This window comes from Stegodyphus dumicola, chromosome 12, assembly GCF_044657685.1.
Source record: "Stegodyphus dumicola isolate Sdum_Otavi_A_Nest chromosome 12, ASM4465768v1".
In the NCBI taxonomy this organism is placed as follows: Eukaryota; Metazoa; Arthropoda; class Arachnida; order Araneae; family Eresidae; genus Stegodyphus; species Stegodyphus dumicola.
Window position 1 is genome coordinate 16,696,664 of NC_140779.1, and position 16,640 is coordinate 16,713,303.

A 16,640-nucleotide genomic window follows, 5' to 3' on the forward strand; every position below is an offset into this window, starting at 1 on the left:
GATCGCTTCATGAATCTCTTTTGCCGTTGAATTTCTTCATATTGCTGCTTCAGCTCGTAGAAAGTCCCAATTAGCTTTGTTTTATTATCCAGTTGCACTGGTGAAGTCTCCGCACAAGTATCCACACTGTTCACATTCACATCACTCTCAATACTCGATATATCCATGATATTATTCTCATTATTATCGCTAAAATCCCCAGAAATCGGCTGCGTTGGCGGGAGCGCGTCAGACCAACACCTCCTAGAATTAACTCAGTTGTAGGAGGTGTTGGTCAGACGCACGTCCTACCTCCTCGGAATCCCCCAAAAGAAATCCTAGTCCGTTTCAAGAAACAAACATTCGTGGTTACAAATAGGATATTATATTATTAGCAAAAATTTGATTGGCCATCAAGATTGTATTCGTTTGCCGTCGTGAAAAAACAAATGTGTGACGCGGTTTTCATATCGAGGCAGGTTGACGCGTTGCAGTCTTTCAGCCTTGTGACATCAATGGTGCACAATGGGAAACGCACAAAGAGAGAGAGTAAAGGTGAAATAACAAGTTTGATAAGACGAAGGGTAACGCTCTTTTCTCCCATGCAAGAAATGGCGGGTTCGAATACCGCTCCTGTAGTTACTTTTAAAAATAGTAAAATTATATAAAAGTCATTCATTAAATTACTATACTAAAATAACATATTTAAAATAATAATGGATTAAATAATTAATGACGTACTAAATAATTAAAAATAATTGTTACTAATTAAAAAGATAAAATAATTAAAGTTAATGACGTACATAATAATGAATATTAATCACGTGTTAAATAATTAAAAATAATTAAAAAACTGATACCATTCCAAACACGTGGCTCAAGAGCTCGTTGCCATAAACATAAAAATTGTTCGTTGCTACAAAAAATAAAAACTTTGAAAAATAGTGTCGTTGCCACATAATAACAACAAAACTTTGATGACATCATTCCGGCTACGTCATCCCATGCATCTACGTCATTTCCGGTTGTCACGTGATCTAAGACGGCAGAGACCACGCTCTTTTTCTGTGATGTCACTTTCGCTGCGCGGTTATGGGCCCTTACTACTAACTCATGTTCACTACATCTTGCTAGTAATAATGCATTGATAATCATCTATCCTTATAATGTTGCCAACACACAAGTATGAAATCACATTTGAATATACTATTGAGCTATTATTTGAATTGATTATAATTGAGCTATATTTTGAGTTATAAATTTACATTTTGGCAGGGAAATGAAACTTAGGCTGATAGGATAGCTATTTAACATAAAATAACTGGTTATAAACTTAAATGAGGCTTTATAACGTGTTAGACTAAATTTACTTTGATACATACAAAAACGCGTAAACACATACTACTTTCATGCATTTTATCAGTACTTATATTTAGACACTGAGAATACACCTTATAGATAAAGTCTGGCACTTAGGTTTAGACATTGAGAAGTCTATTTGACACTGTTCCATACATTCTTATGTTACATCGATATTTAAACATTTTACATTGATTTTACGCAGAAACGCACACTAATTCTATCCTGGTGCTCATATATAACAAAAACTGCACTGTGAATTTTTGTGTACGTCGGTTTAGACACTAAGGATACGCTTTTTTTGGTACACAGTAACGTATACATACACATTTTACACATATTTAAACATTTTATACCGTTTTTACACTAATATATATACAAATTCTATGCTGATGTGCCTATTTAAGCATAAAGTGTAAAGACATTAGCTATTTTTGGGGAAGAAGGAAAGATGAAAAATTAACGCCTTCGCCGGGAGTCGAACCAGGACCTCTGGAATACCGGCCGCCCAGCGAGCAGAACGACTACACCACGAAGGAACGCCAAGAAGGTGGGAGAAATACCTTATATACTCCCCCTTTTAAAGGGCGACTGGGTTTTAGGGAACCCAATCGCCAAATCCTGGGTGATGAGAATCATCACCCTTGGAAGCAGGCAAGATGAGAAATGAGCAAACGCCTTCGCCGGGAATCGAATCACGGACCTCTAGAATACCATCCCAGTGTGCTGGCCATTACACCACGAAGGCACGCCAAGAAGGTGGAAGAAATACCTTATAAAATAACCTAGGTGCGTTTCATACGCTCGCATAGCTTTAGACTGTGAAACCATAATGATGTCTGAAGTGCCTTGAATATAGGGAAATACTAAACACTTCTCTGACTCTGATAAGATTAGTATTTATTTACATTTTTTGCATATGAAGTTTCACAAACAAAAAATCAGTCACTGGGACTTTTTTTTGGCTTAATATTGCCACTCTGACTAAAAATCGCACACAAAGAGTTTCACAGATGGCGCTTCAGTATTGCAAATGATGTCGCCACACACCCACCTCCATTCCCAGTGATAGCATTATATTTCGTAATCTTTCCGATATGCAGGAAATCTCACTTTTCGTCCAGCTTTTGTATTTCTAGGATGAATGTCTTTAGTATAAAATAATGAAGGTGTACTTTTAACATTTTAAACTACTTATTTATAATCGTACAACATATATATTACTGAGAACTGCAATGCCAGCATAGTTATATTTTTATATGCATCCAAAGTGTTGCCAATTACAAATGAATTTAAAAAAGTTACTAAAAGTTAAATTTTGCAATTTACAAATTACTAAATGTTAAATGATATATTTGGAAGGATCATTGTTCCTAGGAAGTGGTTAGGAGATTTTGGTGTCATCAGCACGACGTGTCTGAAGATTTCTTATTTCATTTTTGAGATTGAAACATGGTTTCATACCGTCTGCCGATATTCTTTTAGTTTTATAATTTTACCAGAACCATCCGTAAATTTCAAATTTAGTTCACGTCTATGAGAGTTCGAATATTCGATGGATGTCCACGGGTTCATTATGAAAACACACATGTACGGAGAAATTCTTAAAGAAGGAATAAGATGACAGAAAGAATGAGCACGTAAAATGAAATCAGAACAAGCAACCGAAAAAAAAAAAAAAAAACATTAACACAGAAAGACATTAATACATCAAACAGTTAGATATGTGGCATGGCATCTACATTAAAAATATTCTTCAACGCTATGTATATCAAAAATTTGTAATTCATTTTAGTTTGCAATATTTTTTTTTTTTTTTCATTTTTATGAGGCTGTTAAAAATGTATATATATGTACACAAAAATAAATGTGTCTACTACTACTTTGGTATTCTAATCTTTTCTGAGTTTTCGTTACGTTACGTTAAGTTACGTTAGTTCACTCCCTAAAAATAATTTGTTTGCAGCATTTACTATCAGTCAGTACAAATACTAACAGCAATGATTTTTTCATTATTTATTTTCATCCTCATGTTTGCGTCCTATTCTAAACAGCGTGCGATCTGAAATGAACTGAAAGGGTTCTTCAACATTTACTTTGCGTTCTTTCGGTAGACAAAATGGCCGTTGAATGAGATGTGAAGTTGTATTATAGTAATATAGTCTACGGAGTTTCTTGTACTACCGATTAGATGTTATAAGACGTGCATGTTGTTTGTAAATTACAGTCGTTAACAATGACGGCGAATATGTATAGAGTGGGAGGTAAGGTGTACATTTAAGTTGTCGGCACTTTATAGAGCTTTTGAACGTACAAAAATTATTTATGATATATTGTATTTACAGTTTTATGCAGTTATACTTTAATAAAACAAATTATCGGTATGGTTTTTGATGAATTAATGATGCATCATGTATATATAAAGTTTTCTCTGTTGGGTTTCCGAAGAAGACACATTTTTCCCCTCCTTAAACTATATATATAAGGGCTTTGATTATTATATTATTGCTGTTATTGTGAATTTCATTATGAATCAGCTTGTGTAAGTAATATTTTAATTTTTATGCATAATCTGTGTGAAGAAACGCATTAAGTGAAGTAACACTAAGGAAAAAATTCTCTTAATTTGTGTTGTGTTTTTCCCGATATCGAGATGCAAATGACTTTTATTTCTATTGATTTGAGATGGGGTGCTGTATATTGTCAGCTTATGAAAAGATTTGGAAACATCTATTTTCGTGATCAACAAAATGCGGGAATAATTAAAAAATTTCCTAGTTATATGTGATATGGATTAGTTTTTAGGAGTAGCATTTTGGGTTTTTTTTGGGGGGGGGGCAAAGCATATCTAATGTTGCAGTACACAGTCGTATGTAACCCTCACTTTTTCTAAAATGGATAATCGAGTTGACCACTGTTAGTACTTCTGAACTAGGTCTAATAATTTTAATAAATTTTTAGCTTTCTAGTTCATTTAAAATCTCATTTCATTTTTTTCCTTCTGAGTAATAACAGTAAAATAACATAAAAGAATTAATCATATGAATTTATACCTCACCTTGAGTGCTGTGGGAATCAGTTATAGTTACGTAGCGTTCAAATGTTATTGATTATGGCATGCTTTCCTTTTAACATTCAGTCCATCAAAAACAGTAGATTTAAAGAATTAAATTTGGTTGAATATTACTTTTATATATTAATTTCATTAATGGGGAATAAAATGATCTTTCGCATCTTTTATGAAATCTTGAGTTGTTACTAAAAACACCAACTAAAATTATAAGTCTAGTAAACATCCATTTTTAGATATAGAAAATGTGCATCTGAGGTGAAAAGTCCTCAGAAATGAATTATCTTGGGCAAAGATAGATGATAATGAAATTCCAGGAGGAAACTTCGGTGAAATATTTGTTCATTTATTTTTAGTTCTTAACAGAGTTTTGTTAAATGAATAACTTTGAAAAATTTAGCAATGTTGAATTATTTTGTTTTGCATTTTCCAAATCTTGTTGAGGAAAGTAGTTATGAAAATCTTAATAAACAATGGCATTTTTTGAGAAACTTAAAAATTGTTGGAAAATGAGGGGAAAACAAAAATCATAGTTTTCATAGGATATAGTTTTTGAAATGAAAAGGGTAAAAATATGTTTACAGTTACCCCTTAGCAAAAATTGGTGGTACATGGATACCAAGTTTGTGCAATTCTTTGACTTGTTATTTTGGCTTGTGCAGCTGTTACACAAAGCCAAAATAACAAAACAAAGAATTGCACAAACTCTGTATCCGTGTGCACATTGACCTATTTTCACTTGAAAAAACATCGGAAAATTGCACAAACTTAGCGTTGCACACTCCTTTGACTTTATCCAGGTACACATCGACCTATTTTCACGTAAAAAAATCAGAGAATTCTATGAACTAGGCACTGCGCACTCTCGACTTTGGCCATGTACACATCAAACTATATTCACTTAAAAAGTCGAAGGAGCAGCCAACAAAAAAATATATAATCTCAATAAACTACATTTTAAATCAAACACTGAAATAAACATAAAAAAAAAAAAAAAATCATCTTTGCACTAACTACACATAGGAAATATCCACTTACTTATTTATGAATTAACATGTCTTCAGTCAAACAAAATTCCTTAAGAGCATCCAAAAACTTCCTAAAATTATCTGAACTAGAAAATGTATACTGGTGTCGTCACACAAATTCACAAAATAAGACTAAAAAATATCCTCTAGCGCATTCCAATGTTCGACCATACGCATTTCCTTCCTACAAACAGGACACTTAATAATGGCTACTAAGTAAACCTTTATTTACACAGCAGTCAAGTAGTGCTCTTTTTTTCCAAATCGTACAGAAACTTCAAATTAATCTTACCACATTCAACCATTTTACCATCTAAACCACAAAACAAGCAATATACTTCCTAACCAACATACACACAAGCATTAACGAATTTACCGCCATCATGCAACCGATTACATCATAATAGGGAGTCCATAACATTCAACTACTTAGGCTACCATAAATAAAACAACTTCACAATAATACAAGGGGTACCCATCTCTCTATTGTAACCATGAAAAGTGCTGTAGGTGAAGAAATGTTTCTTAATTTAATATTGCTAGTTGAAACTTCTATGCTTTCCTTACTCATCATCAGCTACTGAAAAAGTATTCCCAATGAAAAAGAATAAAATAAGGAATAACTATGAGCTTCCTTAAAGAATGACTCTCCTTGATAAGCAAATAATAAAAGCATTTTGCAGAAATTAATTTTATTATTCTTTAGGAATTTATTTAGCAAAATGCTAGTACAGTACAAAGTCCGTAATCCAGACTCGTTGGGATTTCGGCGATTCTGGATTAGGGGTTTTTCCAGATTCTAGATCATCAATTTAAATCTGGTTAAGATGGCATGTACAAATTATACAATTAAAAATATGAAATTGTAATTTATGAAATAAAGAACAATTATGATCTAAAGGGTATCAAAATTTACAAAAAAAAGCTTAATATTTATTTTTTTACTTTATTAAACATTTCTTTCAATATAAGTTGTTTAAGATGCTTCCACAAAAAATTCAAAAATTTCCTTTCTCTTGTGTCATATATGGTGGATTTTCCAATGCCATACTTCTCACATAATTTTGAGACGGATAGGCCTAATAGACATTGAAACATGCTTTTGCTTTGTAGATCCTTTGGCAGCTCCAGAATTGGAAACTCTTTTTGACATAATTGAAAGATCAAGCTTAATTTTTATAAACTTGTTCTAAAAGTCGGCAAAAAAATAATAAGCCGGTAGAGGATTAAGGAATAGTGCAATCTGCAACATTAACTGAAATGCCCTAAATAAAACGTGCATGTGTAAATGCATTTTGCTTTTACGCATGTGCATAAAGTTTGTAGCTTTGAGGTCCTGATTATGGACATCCAGATTATAGACTTTGTACTATAATGAGTAAATATTCCCAGTATTTTTCCTTGATTGCAAGATATACTTAATGGCATATTACATAAATGAAATATTTATATTTAAATTGCTTTGGAAATAAACCGAAATAACTATAAATAAAAATTTAAAAAAAAATTAAACAAGTAAAAGCAACAGCATTCATAGATGATTACAGTGATTGAGGGGGGGGGGTTCAGATTTTTTTCCCTTTTTATGTTTGTCAGACACATGTTTATCTATATAAATCCAAAAGTTACTGGCATGATGTATTTTTAAATGAAATATGGAGAATTTTATTAGTTTATTTTTTATAATAATTCCTTTGTACTTAATACACATTTCACATTGTTTAATCAGTAACTTTATGCCTCTCATTTCGTAGTCATTGTGATCAATCGGTCAATTACTATTTATAAATGGTATCATAATCAACTGGCAAATGCAGGTTCGGTTATAATTTTTATTAAGAAGTAAGAAAAATTTCGTTACCTTTTCTTGTATGCTGGAACTGTTGAATAACTTGTGGTGGTGTCTTAGCTGCAATAAAAAATCTTGTTTTAAACAAAACACAGTTTTATTTTGTTGGTACTTTATATCTTGAAGTACACATCACATAAGAACATTGAAAGAAAAACAAATATATAGCTATTACAAATATTTAGCAAGCACACTCTTTCTTATTTGTGGCTGTAAAAAAAATAGATGGGTCCAATGGCCTAAATTTTTTATGTGCTTGTACCAAAACAAAGCAGAAATTTAACAACTGTCAAGTATGCCAATAACAAAGTTAAATTTCTGTCACTATCAGAATGCGTGGCAACATCTAATGAAGGAAAAAAATACTTTAAAATGATTTCATAATATACTATCAACTCACCCAAACGGTACAGTGGTTAGGGGAGCCTACTAAAGGTAAAGGGCTCGGGTTCGAATCCGGAGAAGACATGGGGCATGGCGGCACTCTAAATACGTGGTGAGCTAAAAGTCCTCTTGTTTGGATTGGTGGAAGGGGAGAGCCCCGGATCCCCCCTCAGTGCTCTTCCTCAAAATTGGGAGTAGAAAATAGATGTCCACCCTCTCTTCGGAGTAAGCTCTGGCAACCATTGTTCCATGTAATATGGACAAGACAGCAACAACAATATACTTCCACCGTTAAGTTTTAGTGGTAACCAGAAATAAACATAAAATTCAGTTTACACTATTAACCTTTTAACTGTCATACCCGAGATAATCTCGGGCACAGCACTGGTGTTTGAAAATGTCACGCCCGAGTATTACTCGGGGTAATTTTTTTTTTTTGAGTGTATCGTATTGTTATACCCGAATATATCGGGAGACGTTTATTTCGGCTTCATCTCTTTGTCAAACCCGACTGTATCTCGGGAAAAGTTAATGTGCGCTCAGTTCAATAGATGACAGCACTTTACTGAAGATTTCAAAGGTTAGAGGATGTTGATTGGATTTTTGCAATAAAAAAAATGACAATTTGTGTACCCAAATCATCAAAATAACTTGACAGTTAAAGGGTTAAGGGAAAAAATGGTAGGTGCTACTCCATTTCCGGGCACTATAAAAAATTTGCCAAACAATTATTCATGCCTAATTAATTGTGGCAAACCTAATAAAATTCATAAGTTTAATTTCACAGATTCATTTAGTGAGTCACACAATTTGCGGATTCATTTAACACACTTTGTTAGGAGAAAAACTCTGGGTACGGTACAAGTATAATCAAACTGAAAGTAATTTTCATTTGCTGCACACTATCCTAAGCTGAAAAGGAATTTCTGTCTCAACAGTAATAACTAAAGATGTCTACCAGACATACGGAGGCTCAAAATGTAACATGTTTTGCTAATAAAAGCTTCTTTCACTTATTCACTGTGTAGGGCAATCCTGAAAAAATAAACTTAAAACTTACATGGGTAGTGTGAGGTGTAGAGACAAACATCAAAGCAGGCTTCAATGTCTGGTACACAGAGCATGTGAAAATGGCAATCCATACGCTGAATTTGTTGTTTAGAAAGAGAGGACCACATAAATCAATGTCCACAACTTAAAAAACTTTCAAGTCCCTGATTCGATCAAGTGGAAGAATCGTATTATGTTATTTTGATCTTTCATAATGAGAATCCTTTGACAGTATCGGAGATGCCACCAAAACTTTCTACCTGAATTCTTGACTACACAAAGTCCTGTGTGTCCTTTTTTTTTCTTCAACAGAAAGTTCAGATGGAAAAGCATAATTTCTATTTTACATTTTGATATGAATCTTTTCATTCAGCAAATACTATTTACAAACCTACAGAATTTTGAAATTCTTTCATAATTCATAAATTCATCTACTTTTGTACAGGTAAATAATGATACTGCAGTTTTCCTTCTTTCCAACATAACTACATCTTCATTAGTAACCTGTTCTAACTAGAGCCAATTATTTTCTTCACCCTTCAACCATTTTGGTTCCTCCCACCAACCTGTCCACATAGGATTTTTAGGGCTACAACCACGAGATGGCAGATCCGCAGTATTTAGATTACTTAGGACAAGATTCCATTGGTGTGACTCCATGAGGTTGCATATTTCTCTGATTTCTGGTGTCAGAAAATTGCTGTGACTCTCATCATAAAAAAAACATGTGGACCATTTTTCTTTACTTTCATAACTTATATGTCTTTTGATTTGTAAGTTGGATAATTGTGTCAGTTCACTGTATCATTTCTGAAAGTCCTTTAGAATCTGCTCTGGAAGTGGAGATTCCCATTCTGACTTAGTTGAATAACTACGCTGAGTAAAAATGGGCTGCAGATGACTCCCTCTGTTATGCTGATAGACTTGAATGTTATTTAATTTCTCCCATCATAAAAATCTCAAAAATTCGAGATTTTCTTATACAGTACAAAGTCTATAATCCGGACTCGTCAGGACTTCAGAGATTCCGGATCATCAATTAAATTCTGGTAAGATGGCATGCAGAAATTATACAATTAAAAATATGAAACCGTAACTTATGAAATAAAGAGCAATTATGATCTAAAGGGTATCAAATTTTACCAAAAAATGCTTAATATTTATTTGTTAACTTTATTAAACATTTCTTTCAATGCACGCATGTGTAAAGCATTCTTTACGCGCATGCGTAACGTATGCGCATTCTCTGCGCGCATGCTTAAAGTTTGTGGCTTAGAGGTCCTTATTATAGATCATTCCGGGTAATGGATGTCCGGATTACAGACTTTGTACTGTATTTCAATTTAGAGGAAGGCTCTTGTAGTGTTGTATACAACAGCACTAGCCTTTTCACAAAATGGGCTGCAGATGACACCATTCACCTGTTTGTTAGGCTGATAGACTTGAACGTTATTTAACTTCTCCCACCATAAAAATCTCAAATATAGCCAGAATTTCTTCAATAAAATTAGACACTCTGAAGAGACAGTCATTTAGAGATGGTGCTTTTTCAGATTTGCATGAGGTGTTAAAAATTAGCATAACAGAAGTAGTGACATTCTCTGGCTTCAGAACTGGATGGTGGCAAGTAGTGGCCTTTTTACTTCTTCTAATTCCTTTCTCGAGACTTTGTGTATGACATTCTCTCTGTGCCATTCTCTAAAGACTAGGTCATAATCTTCAAATTTGTGTAATTTTTTCAGTCTTCTAATAATGCTAAACATTCTTCCAGCTCCATTTCTCTTTGAGGAGATGTTTGGGTTTATACAAATCCACAGAAGTCCAATACACTAATGCCTTTCCTCACTTCTAGTTCTAGTAAGTTCTTTTTTAACATTAGAACGGTGGGGAAAATCTTACCTACTGGAATGGCTCTAAGGGGTCATTTTGACCTTTCGATGAATGTACTGAAATAACAATGGTAAAACAATTTTAAATGCCATACATTGGCACAATTATGTACTTTATATATATTTCATAATTTATATTTAATATCACATGATAATTTATTGACTTTTTAAAATACTGTAAATGTATCGAATACATGGCGCGATCAATTGGATCCTACTACAATTACTCAAATGGTTTCACAAATTGAAACTAATGTTAACTAAAATTAAACACAATTTATATAATAATATTTTTTATGTACTTACTCAAAGGATGATTCACTCTCTAAATCCAGAAATGAGAAATGTTCTCTGACTTTTTAGTTGCATCATTATATGTGTAGCTGAATGGAATATGTAAAGCATTTCATTTCAATTTTATTTAATGTTTAAAGTATTAGAGATTACACATACATATTAATAATTAATGCAGTTGGTACAAAAATAATATTTAACAATTTTTCCAGTGCATTTTCCACACACAACTTTGGAACAAGATGCACAATATTATTCTTGAGATTTGTTTCCATTGCATCTCTGTACTTGACACTTTTTTCTCTTTATGTCCATTTTCTTTTCATGTGTTTTTTCTGAAGACTCAGAAAGGATCTTTGAGAGTTTTGAAGCCATATATACCACTCTTAACTCCTCTCCTAATTTCAGTAGAAAATCTCTCCTGTTAATGGCATTTCTTGTTACACTTTTTCAAATTATCTAGGCATTCAAATCTGTGTGATCCAAAATATTGAAAAAGATATGTACAGGCCATCATCTAGATATCGATTTAACTGAATATTTTCTTCACATCTGATCACGAATATCCACACCATACTTTGTTGTGTTTTAAACTGCTATTGAATCGGGCAACTTCTTGAGACTGTCTTCAGTTTTTACTGTAGAATGTGATGAGCTCAGTAGAAAAACATGTTTGTTTCTTTTGCCTTGATAGATGGCAAGTGTGATATTATCATGTTCCATTATTGTCGATGAATGAAGATTACTACGCATACTTTTCAATATACTTTTCATACGCATACTTTCATACTACTACCAGTGTAACGGTGCATAACGCAACTGTTCAGCATCCTCTCTCCATGGTGTCTCCAGACTGGAATCCGACCATTGTGGTGTTGCAGACAAGCATGACTCGCCAGTAAAGACAATTTCATTCCATTCTGTCGTCCACATCCTTCTTTCGATGCACCATTGTTGGCGGAGATGTCTGTGGTTCTGCGTCAAGGATAGACGAAGCAATGGACGTCTTGCATGCTGTAAACAGTGTCAAATGGTACACGCAGACACTGGATGATGCATTACAGAGTGAATGTGCTGTGCTATGCTTCGTGATGTGACTGAGCGATCCGTCACTGAAATATAATCCACTCTCGGTAGGTGTCCACTATCCACTATCCTAATATAATCCACTATCCTTCCTCTGTCGAACTCGGATACTTGATCAAACAACGATCGCTGTTTACTACGAGGCATAATTCATTTTTCTTAGGAAAACCACAAGAAAAACACAATGCCGAACTTGGAATCATCGAAAACTCCACGCCTTAAGTAGCACGTTGAAGTGGTGCCACAGACGCGCGTTATGTGCATCTGTGCTGAAATTTTAATCATTTGCATACCTCACCTCCGCTAACAAATGTTGTAAATTTCATGTTATTTGCATGCTTCCTTTAGGGTGTTGCATTTACGGTGGCCAGCAGTATATTAATAAATAAATTTATAAATATTTTTTATTAAAACAAATACTTCTTACTATGCACAATTTATAGTAATTCAAGCTGCATGAATTTGTTCCCTTTTTCCCAGTCTTTATCATATTAACATGCCATCTGAACTAAACTTAAGTCATGAAATAAAATCTTTATGTTCTAAACTGTTGAAGAGAAAGGCTGTATAATATACAACTGTATATCTTGTTACAAATCTCATTTATGAAATGATGAAAAAAAAAGTGTCAAGTGACAGGAACTGAATTACCCCAGAAGAGAATTTAAAAACTGAAAGTCCTACTTTACAGGACATCTCAGCTGACTATTTATAACAAAAGAAGGCTGGTTTTCCCTTGAATACTAACTACTCTGCCACTTAGCACTTCATATGATTTCTCATTAAAATGGCCATAAAAATAACTCGTTAAACTTTCTCATAGGCAGGGTGAAGCAATAAAGTAGTGAATAGTTTTATATGTTGCTGAAATGCCTATAAATAGGGTAAAAAGAAGAGAACTAGAATGAGAAACCAGCTGTTGTAGTGATCTTTGAAAGCAACATGAAAAATATAAAAAAAGGGGTGAATATTACATAAGCTTTTGCATGGACCGGTTACCCTCTCTACTTACGTATATTGGTTGGTAAATGCAAACTGATGCTTATGTTTGTAATTATTATAAGAAGGCCACAATAGCGTGAAAATAAAATTCGTAATGAATTTTAAGAAATCTCATTCAGAATCAAGAATGTGTCTTGCTTGCAGGAGCACCGAAGGCAGTTAATGCAAACAATGCCGAATTTATCTGAGTAAGATGGTTGTCATTTATATTTCCTTAATCTGTTTTCTGCAAAATTGATTAAAGTGTTTTATTTTGAACAGTGTTGCCCCTTCTTACTTTCAAATCCCTGAATCATTATTAAAAAATTAATTTCGGGTAGAGGACTACATGTATTCAATATTTGTTGGCTCTGTGTGCTGTTGTTTTCCACAATATGAAGAACATACATGGATACAGATTCTTGATCATTTAATTTAAAAAAAAAAAAAAAATATTTTGGCAACAATGTGAAAAGGGATTCTGGCATTAAAGTGATGCGGACAAAAAGTGAGTTTTGAGATTAATAGCACCTCAAACAGTAATATAAGGTTAAGCATCTAAGATTTAAATATTGGATGCTTTTTACTCTATTGTATTGAAATTAATATAATAATTTGACTTAATGTTTTTAACATTTTTTCAGATTATGTCTATTTTGAAACGTCATCTACATCACCTTATCAAATCAGAAGAATTGAAGAGCTTATTAAGGTAATGAAAGTAAACTTTGTACTATGAATAAGAATCCATTAATATAATTTCTGTGTTAAAAATAGCTTTTTTTTTTTTTTTTTTTTTTTTTTTTTGTTGTTGTTGTTGTTGTTGTTGTTGTTGTGAAAAATTTAGCTAATATGTATATTTAGAAAAATTTTCTTTGCAATAGTCCATATGTATATCTATTAGTCGTTACATCTGTGAGACGATCCCTTCAAAAAGTAATCACAACTTTTTTGTCATTAAGATGATTATTTCTTGATTTTTGTGTATATAAATACACCAACCTAACATTTATATGCTAAAAAGTAACCTAATCATTTAAAATTGTGTTTAAAGTAACTAATGCCAAAAAGCTGCTGGTTTTTTTTTTTTTTTTTTTTTTTTTTTTTACTACACTTCTGCTCAAAAAAATAAAATACAATGGGGAGAAAAATAAAGCAAAAACTGTTTAATGTGCATGCATGAAATTAATCCAACAGTGTGGCATAACTAGACTACATAGCAAATAATAAAGCAAAAACACATGTATTGAATACATGTGCTGTCGTGAGATAATGTGCAGTGGAAGCGTCACGCTAATAGCAAGTATGATATACTTTAGCTGAAATGCATGTTTGATAACAGTGAGGAAAGCTGGCACTAGTTCTGTTAATCACTTGTTATGGTAATAGTTCCCATTCCTGTAGTAATGCATATCGGAGCTCTTGACATCTCCCACAGCAAATGTGGAACTGTTTCACTCTCCAGATAGCTCTGCAGCACTTGAGCTCTTCTGACGGTTGTTATCATCCATGAATATTGCTCTGGTACCCATTGCAGCAATAAAAGAATGTACAAGAGGGATAAAATTTCATCAGGATATCAGACAGCTGTGATGGAACTACCAAGAATCACATAGAAGTTGGTGCTGCCGTTCATAGCTATCCTAGTCCATACTACTAAGTTTCTTTCCCTATAATGGTTTCTTTCGATGATGTTTGGTGCCTGGCTCTTGCCATATCATTGCCCTTCAGGAATTCTTCTGGATGTTAAATTGAGACACATTCATAAAGAGTACATGCATGACCCCTACTGCTCTTGTGTCCACCTGTGAACTTCACAGGCCCAATTTAACCATGCTCTGACATGCAATGGTGACAAAGGAACACAAACCATAGGTCGTCAGGCATACAATCCACCTTCATGCAGTCAATGTGTCACAGCTTAGTGGGATATGGCCCATCTTGCAGCAGCAGAGATATGCGACGCCTGCTGTCGTGCTGTTAGTGATCTAATGACGTCTTGCTCATAGTAACAGGAAGCGATCATCTGACATTGTGGTAATCCTCCTACGACCAGACCTACATCTTCTACAGGGGTTTTGGTCCCTATGGTAACGATCCCACAGCCTGCTGATGATGTTGCGATGCTCGCAACAGTGGATTGTCTTACACCAGCTTAAAACATGCTGACTGCCTCCCTATGCATTTCATCATGCAGATGGTATTCTTCAGCTCTTTTTTTTTTCTTTGGCTATCTGAACTTACACGGAACTGTCACTCCTTGTGAACTGACGCATAGGTCCAGCGTGGCCCTTTTTAAGGCATTGTGGAGTGTCTGCAGGATTGCATTTTATGCTAATTTTGGTTATCTATTTGCATTCTGCAAAGCAATTTCTGCATTATATGTAAATTGTATGTTTTAATTCCCCTCTTTACATTTTTACCTTTTCTTTCAGCATTGGTTGCTTATTTTGTTAGCACAAGTGTAATAAAATCATGTGTAATTTATTTTACTTCAAATTACTATTATACTAACTGTCTTGAATGGCACATCTTTCTGAATCTGCTCATGAAGACGTGTATTTAAACTGCATTGTTAACTAAATTTGTTTAAATACTTATTTCATTGTCTGTTTCAATAACTTCCATTCGTTAAGATGTTTTCATCAGAGAACCTAATATTTTAAATTATAAGCTAATATATACTAAGTGACAAAAAATCACATGACCAGAAAATGTGAGAGGGTAGTTTATGGGCAAAAATGTATAGTATGTTTCTTGGTATAATTTAATTACAGGTTGATTACTTTAAAAATCTTCAGTGCATGGTAATGCCTTTGATGCATATAGTATATATGAAAAAAGGGAATTTAAATAAATAAAACTTCTTTTAAATAAGGAAAACATCTTAATTTTTTTAAATAAAAAATGATTATTACATCCAGTTTTGCAGCTGTTCACAACTGATTGCCAGTTTTTTTCCCCCCTCCCCAATCTTGGTGGAGAGAATACAAGAGGGAAGAAGTGTAATGTATCATATTACATCGATATACTTTTGTGAAATTGCTTTTCTTGCAATCATTGCTTTTAAAGATCTTAACATCTGCTTAATAGCATCCTCATATAGTAAGTCATCCTCATCTAGAACAAGAATTTTCAACCAGAAGGAAAGGGGACATTTGATAGTTTCAGGATGGATGTAATCAGTTTTTTATTTAGCTTTATTACAGAGTTTGTACGGTCCTTAAGAGTCCTTAAAGTCCTTATGTTTTTTGGAATCGATTTTTGGTCCTTAAAAGTCCTTAATTTTGGCCAAAATTGCCAGAAGGTCCTTAATTTTAATCATCTGAAATTTCTGTTTGTTTTTACGACTGCCATTTTGGGTGTGAGTTTGTTTTTATGACTGCCATTTTTGGTGTGAATTAGCATTTTGCAGGAATATTTTTGGTGATTCACTGACAAATATGGCTGTTTTCTGAGTGGGTTCATGAGTTATAATTTGTTCCTATTTGTAATATAAATAAGGGTGGGATACTCGAGTTTCTGAGCAAGAAGTGAAACATAAGCATTTCAAAATTATTTCATTTTTTGTAATGAAGAGCTCTCAACTAAATTTCCGCTTTTGGGGATGTGAATTCTTTTATTAAATGGTTCTGAACTTGGCGATTTTAATATCGGTTTCTATAGAAAAT

The 16,640-nt window shown here is 33.5% G+C and overlaps 1 protein-coding gene across 3 annotated transcripts in view; it reads left to right on the forward strand.

Annotated features, from left to right (window-relative positions):
- Positions 1–3,416: 3,416 nt before the first annotated feature.
- The window catches only part of MTA1-like (metastasis associated 1-like), a 115,656-nt gene continuing 102,432 nt past the window's right edge, over positions 3,417–16,640 (forward strand). Inside the window, exons 1-2 of one of the 3 annotated variants that reach the window (XM_035372832.2) lie at positions 3,417–3,602; positions 13,614–13,681. In XM_035372832.2, coding sequence (XP_035228723.1) covers positions 3,575–3,602; positions 13,614–13,681 — 96 coding nt within the window. In that variant the 5' untranslated portion in view covers positions 3,417–3,574. The remainder of the gene's footprint in view (positions 3,603–13,613; positions 13,682–16,640) is intronic. The other 2 variants (XM_035372830.2, XM_035372831.2) reach the window with 2 other exon arrangements.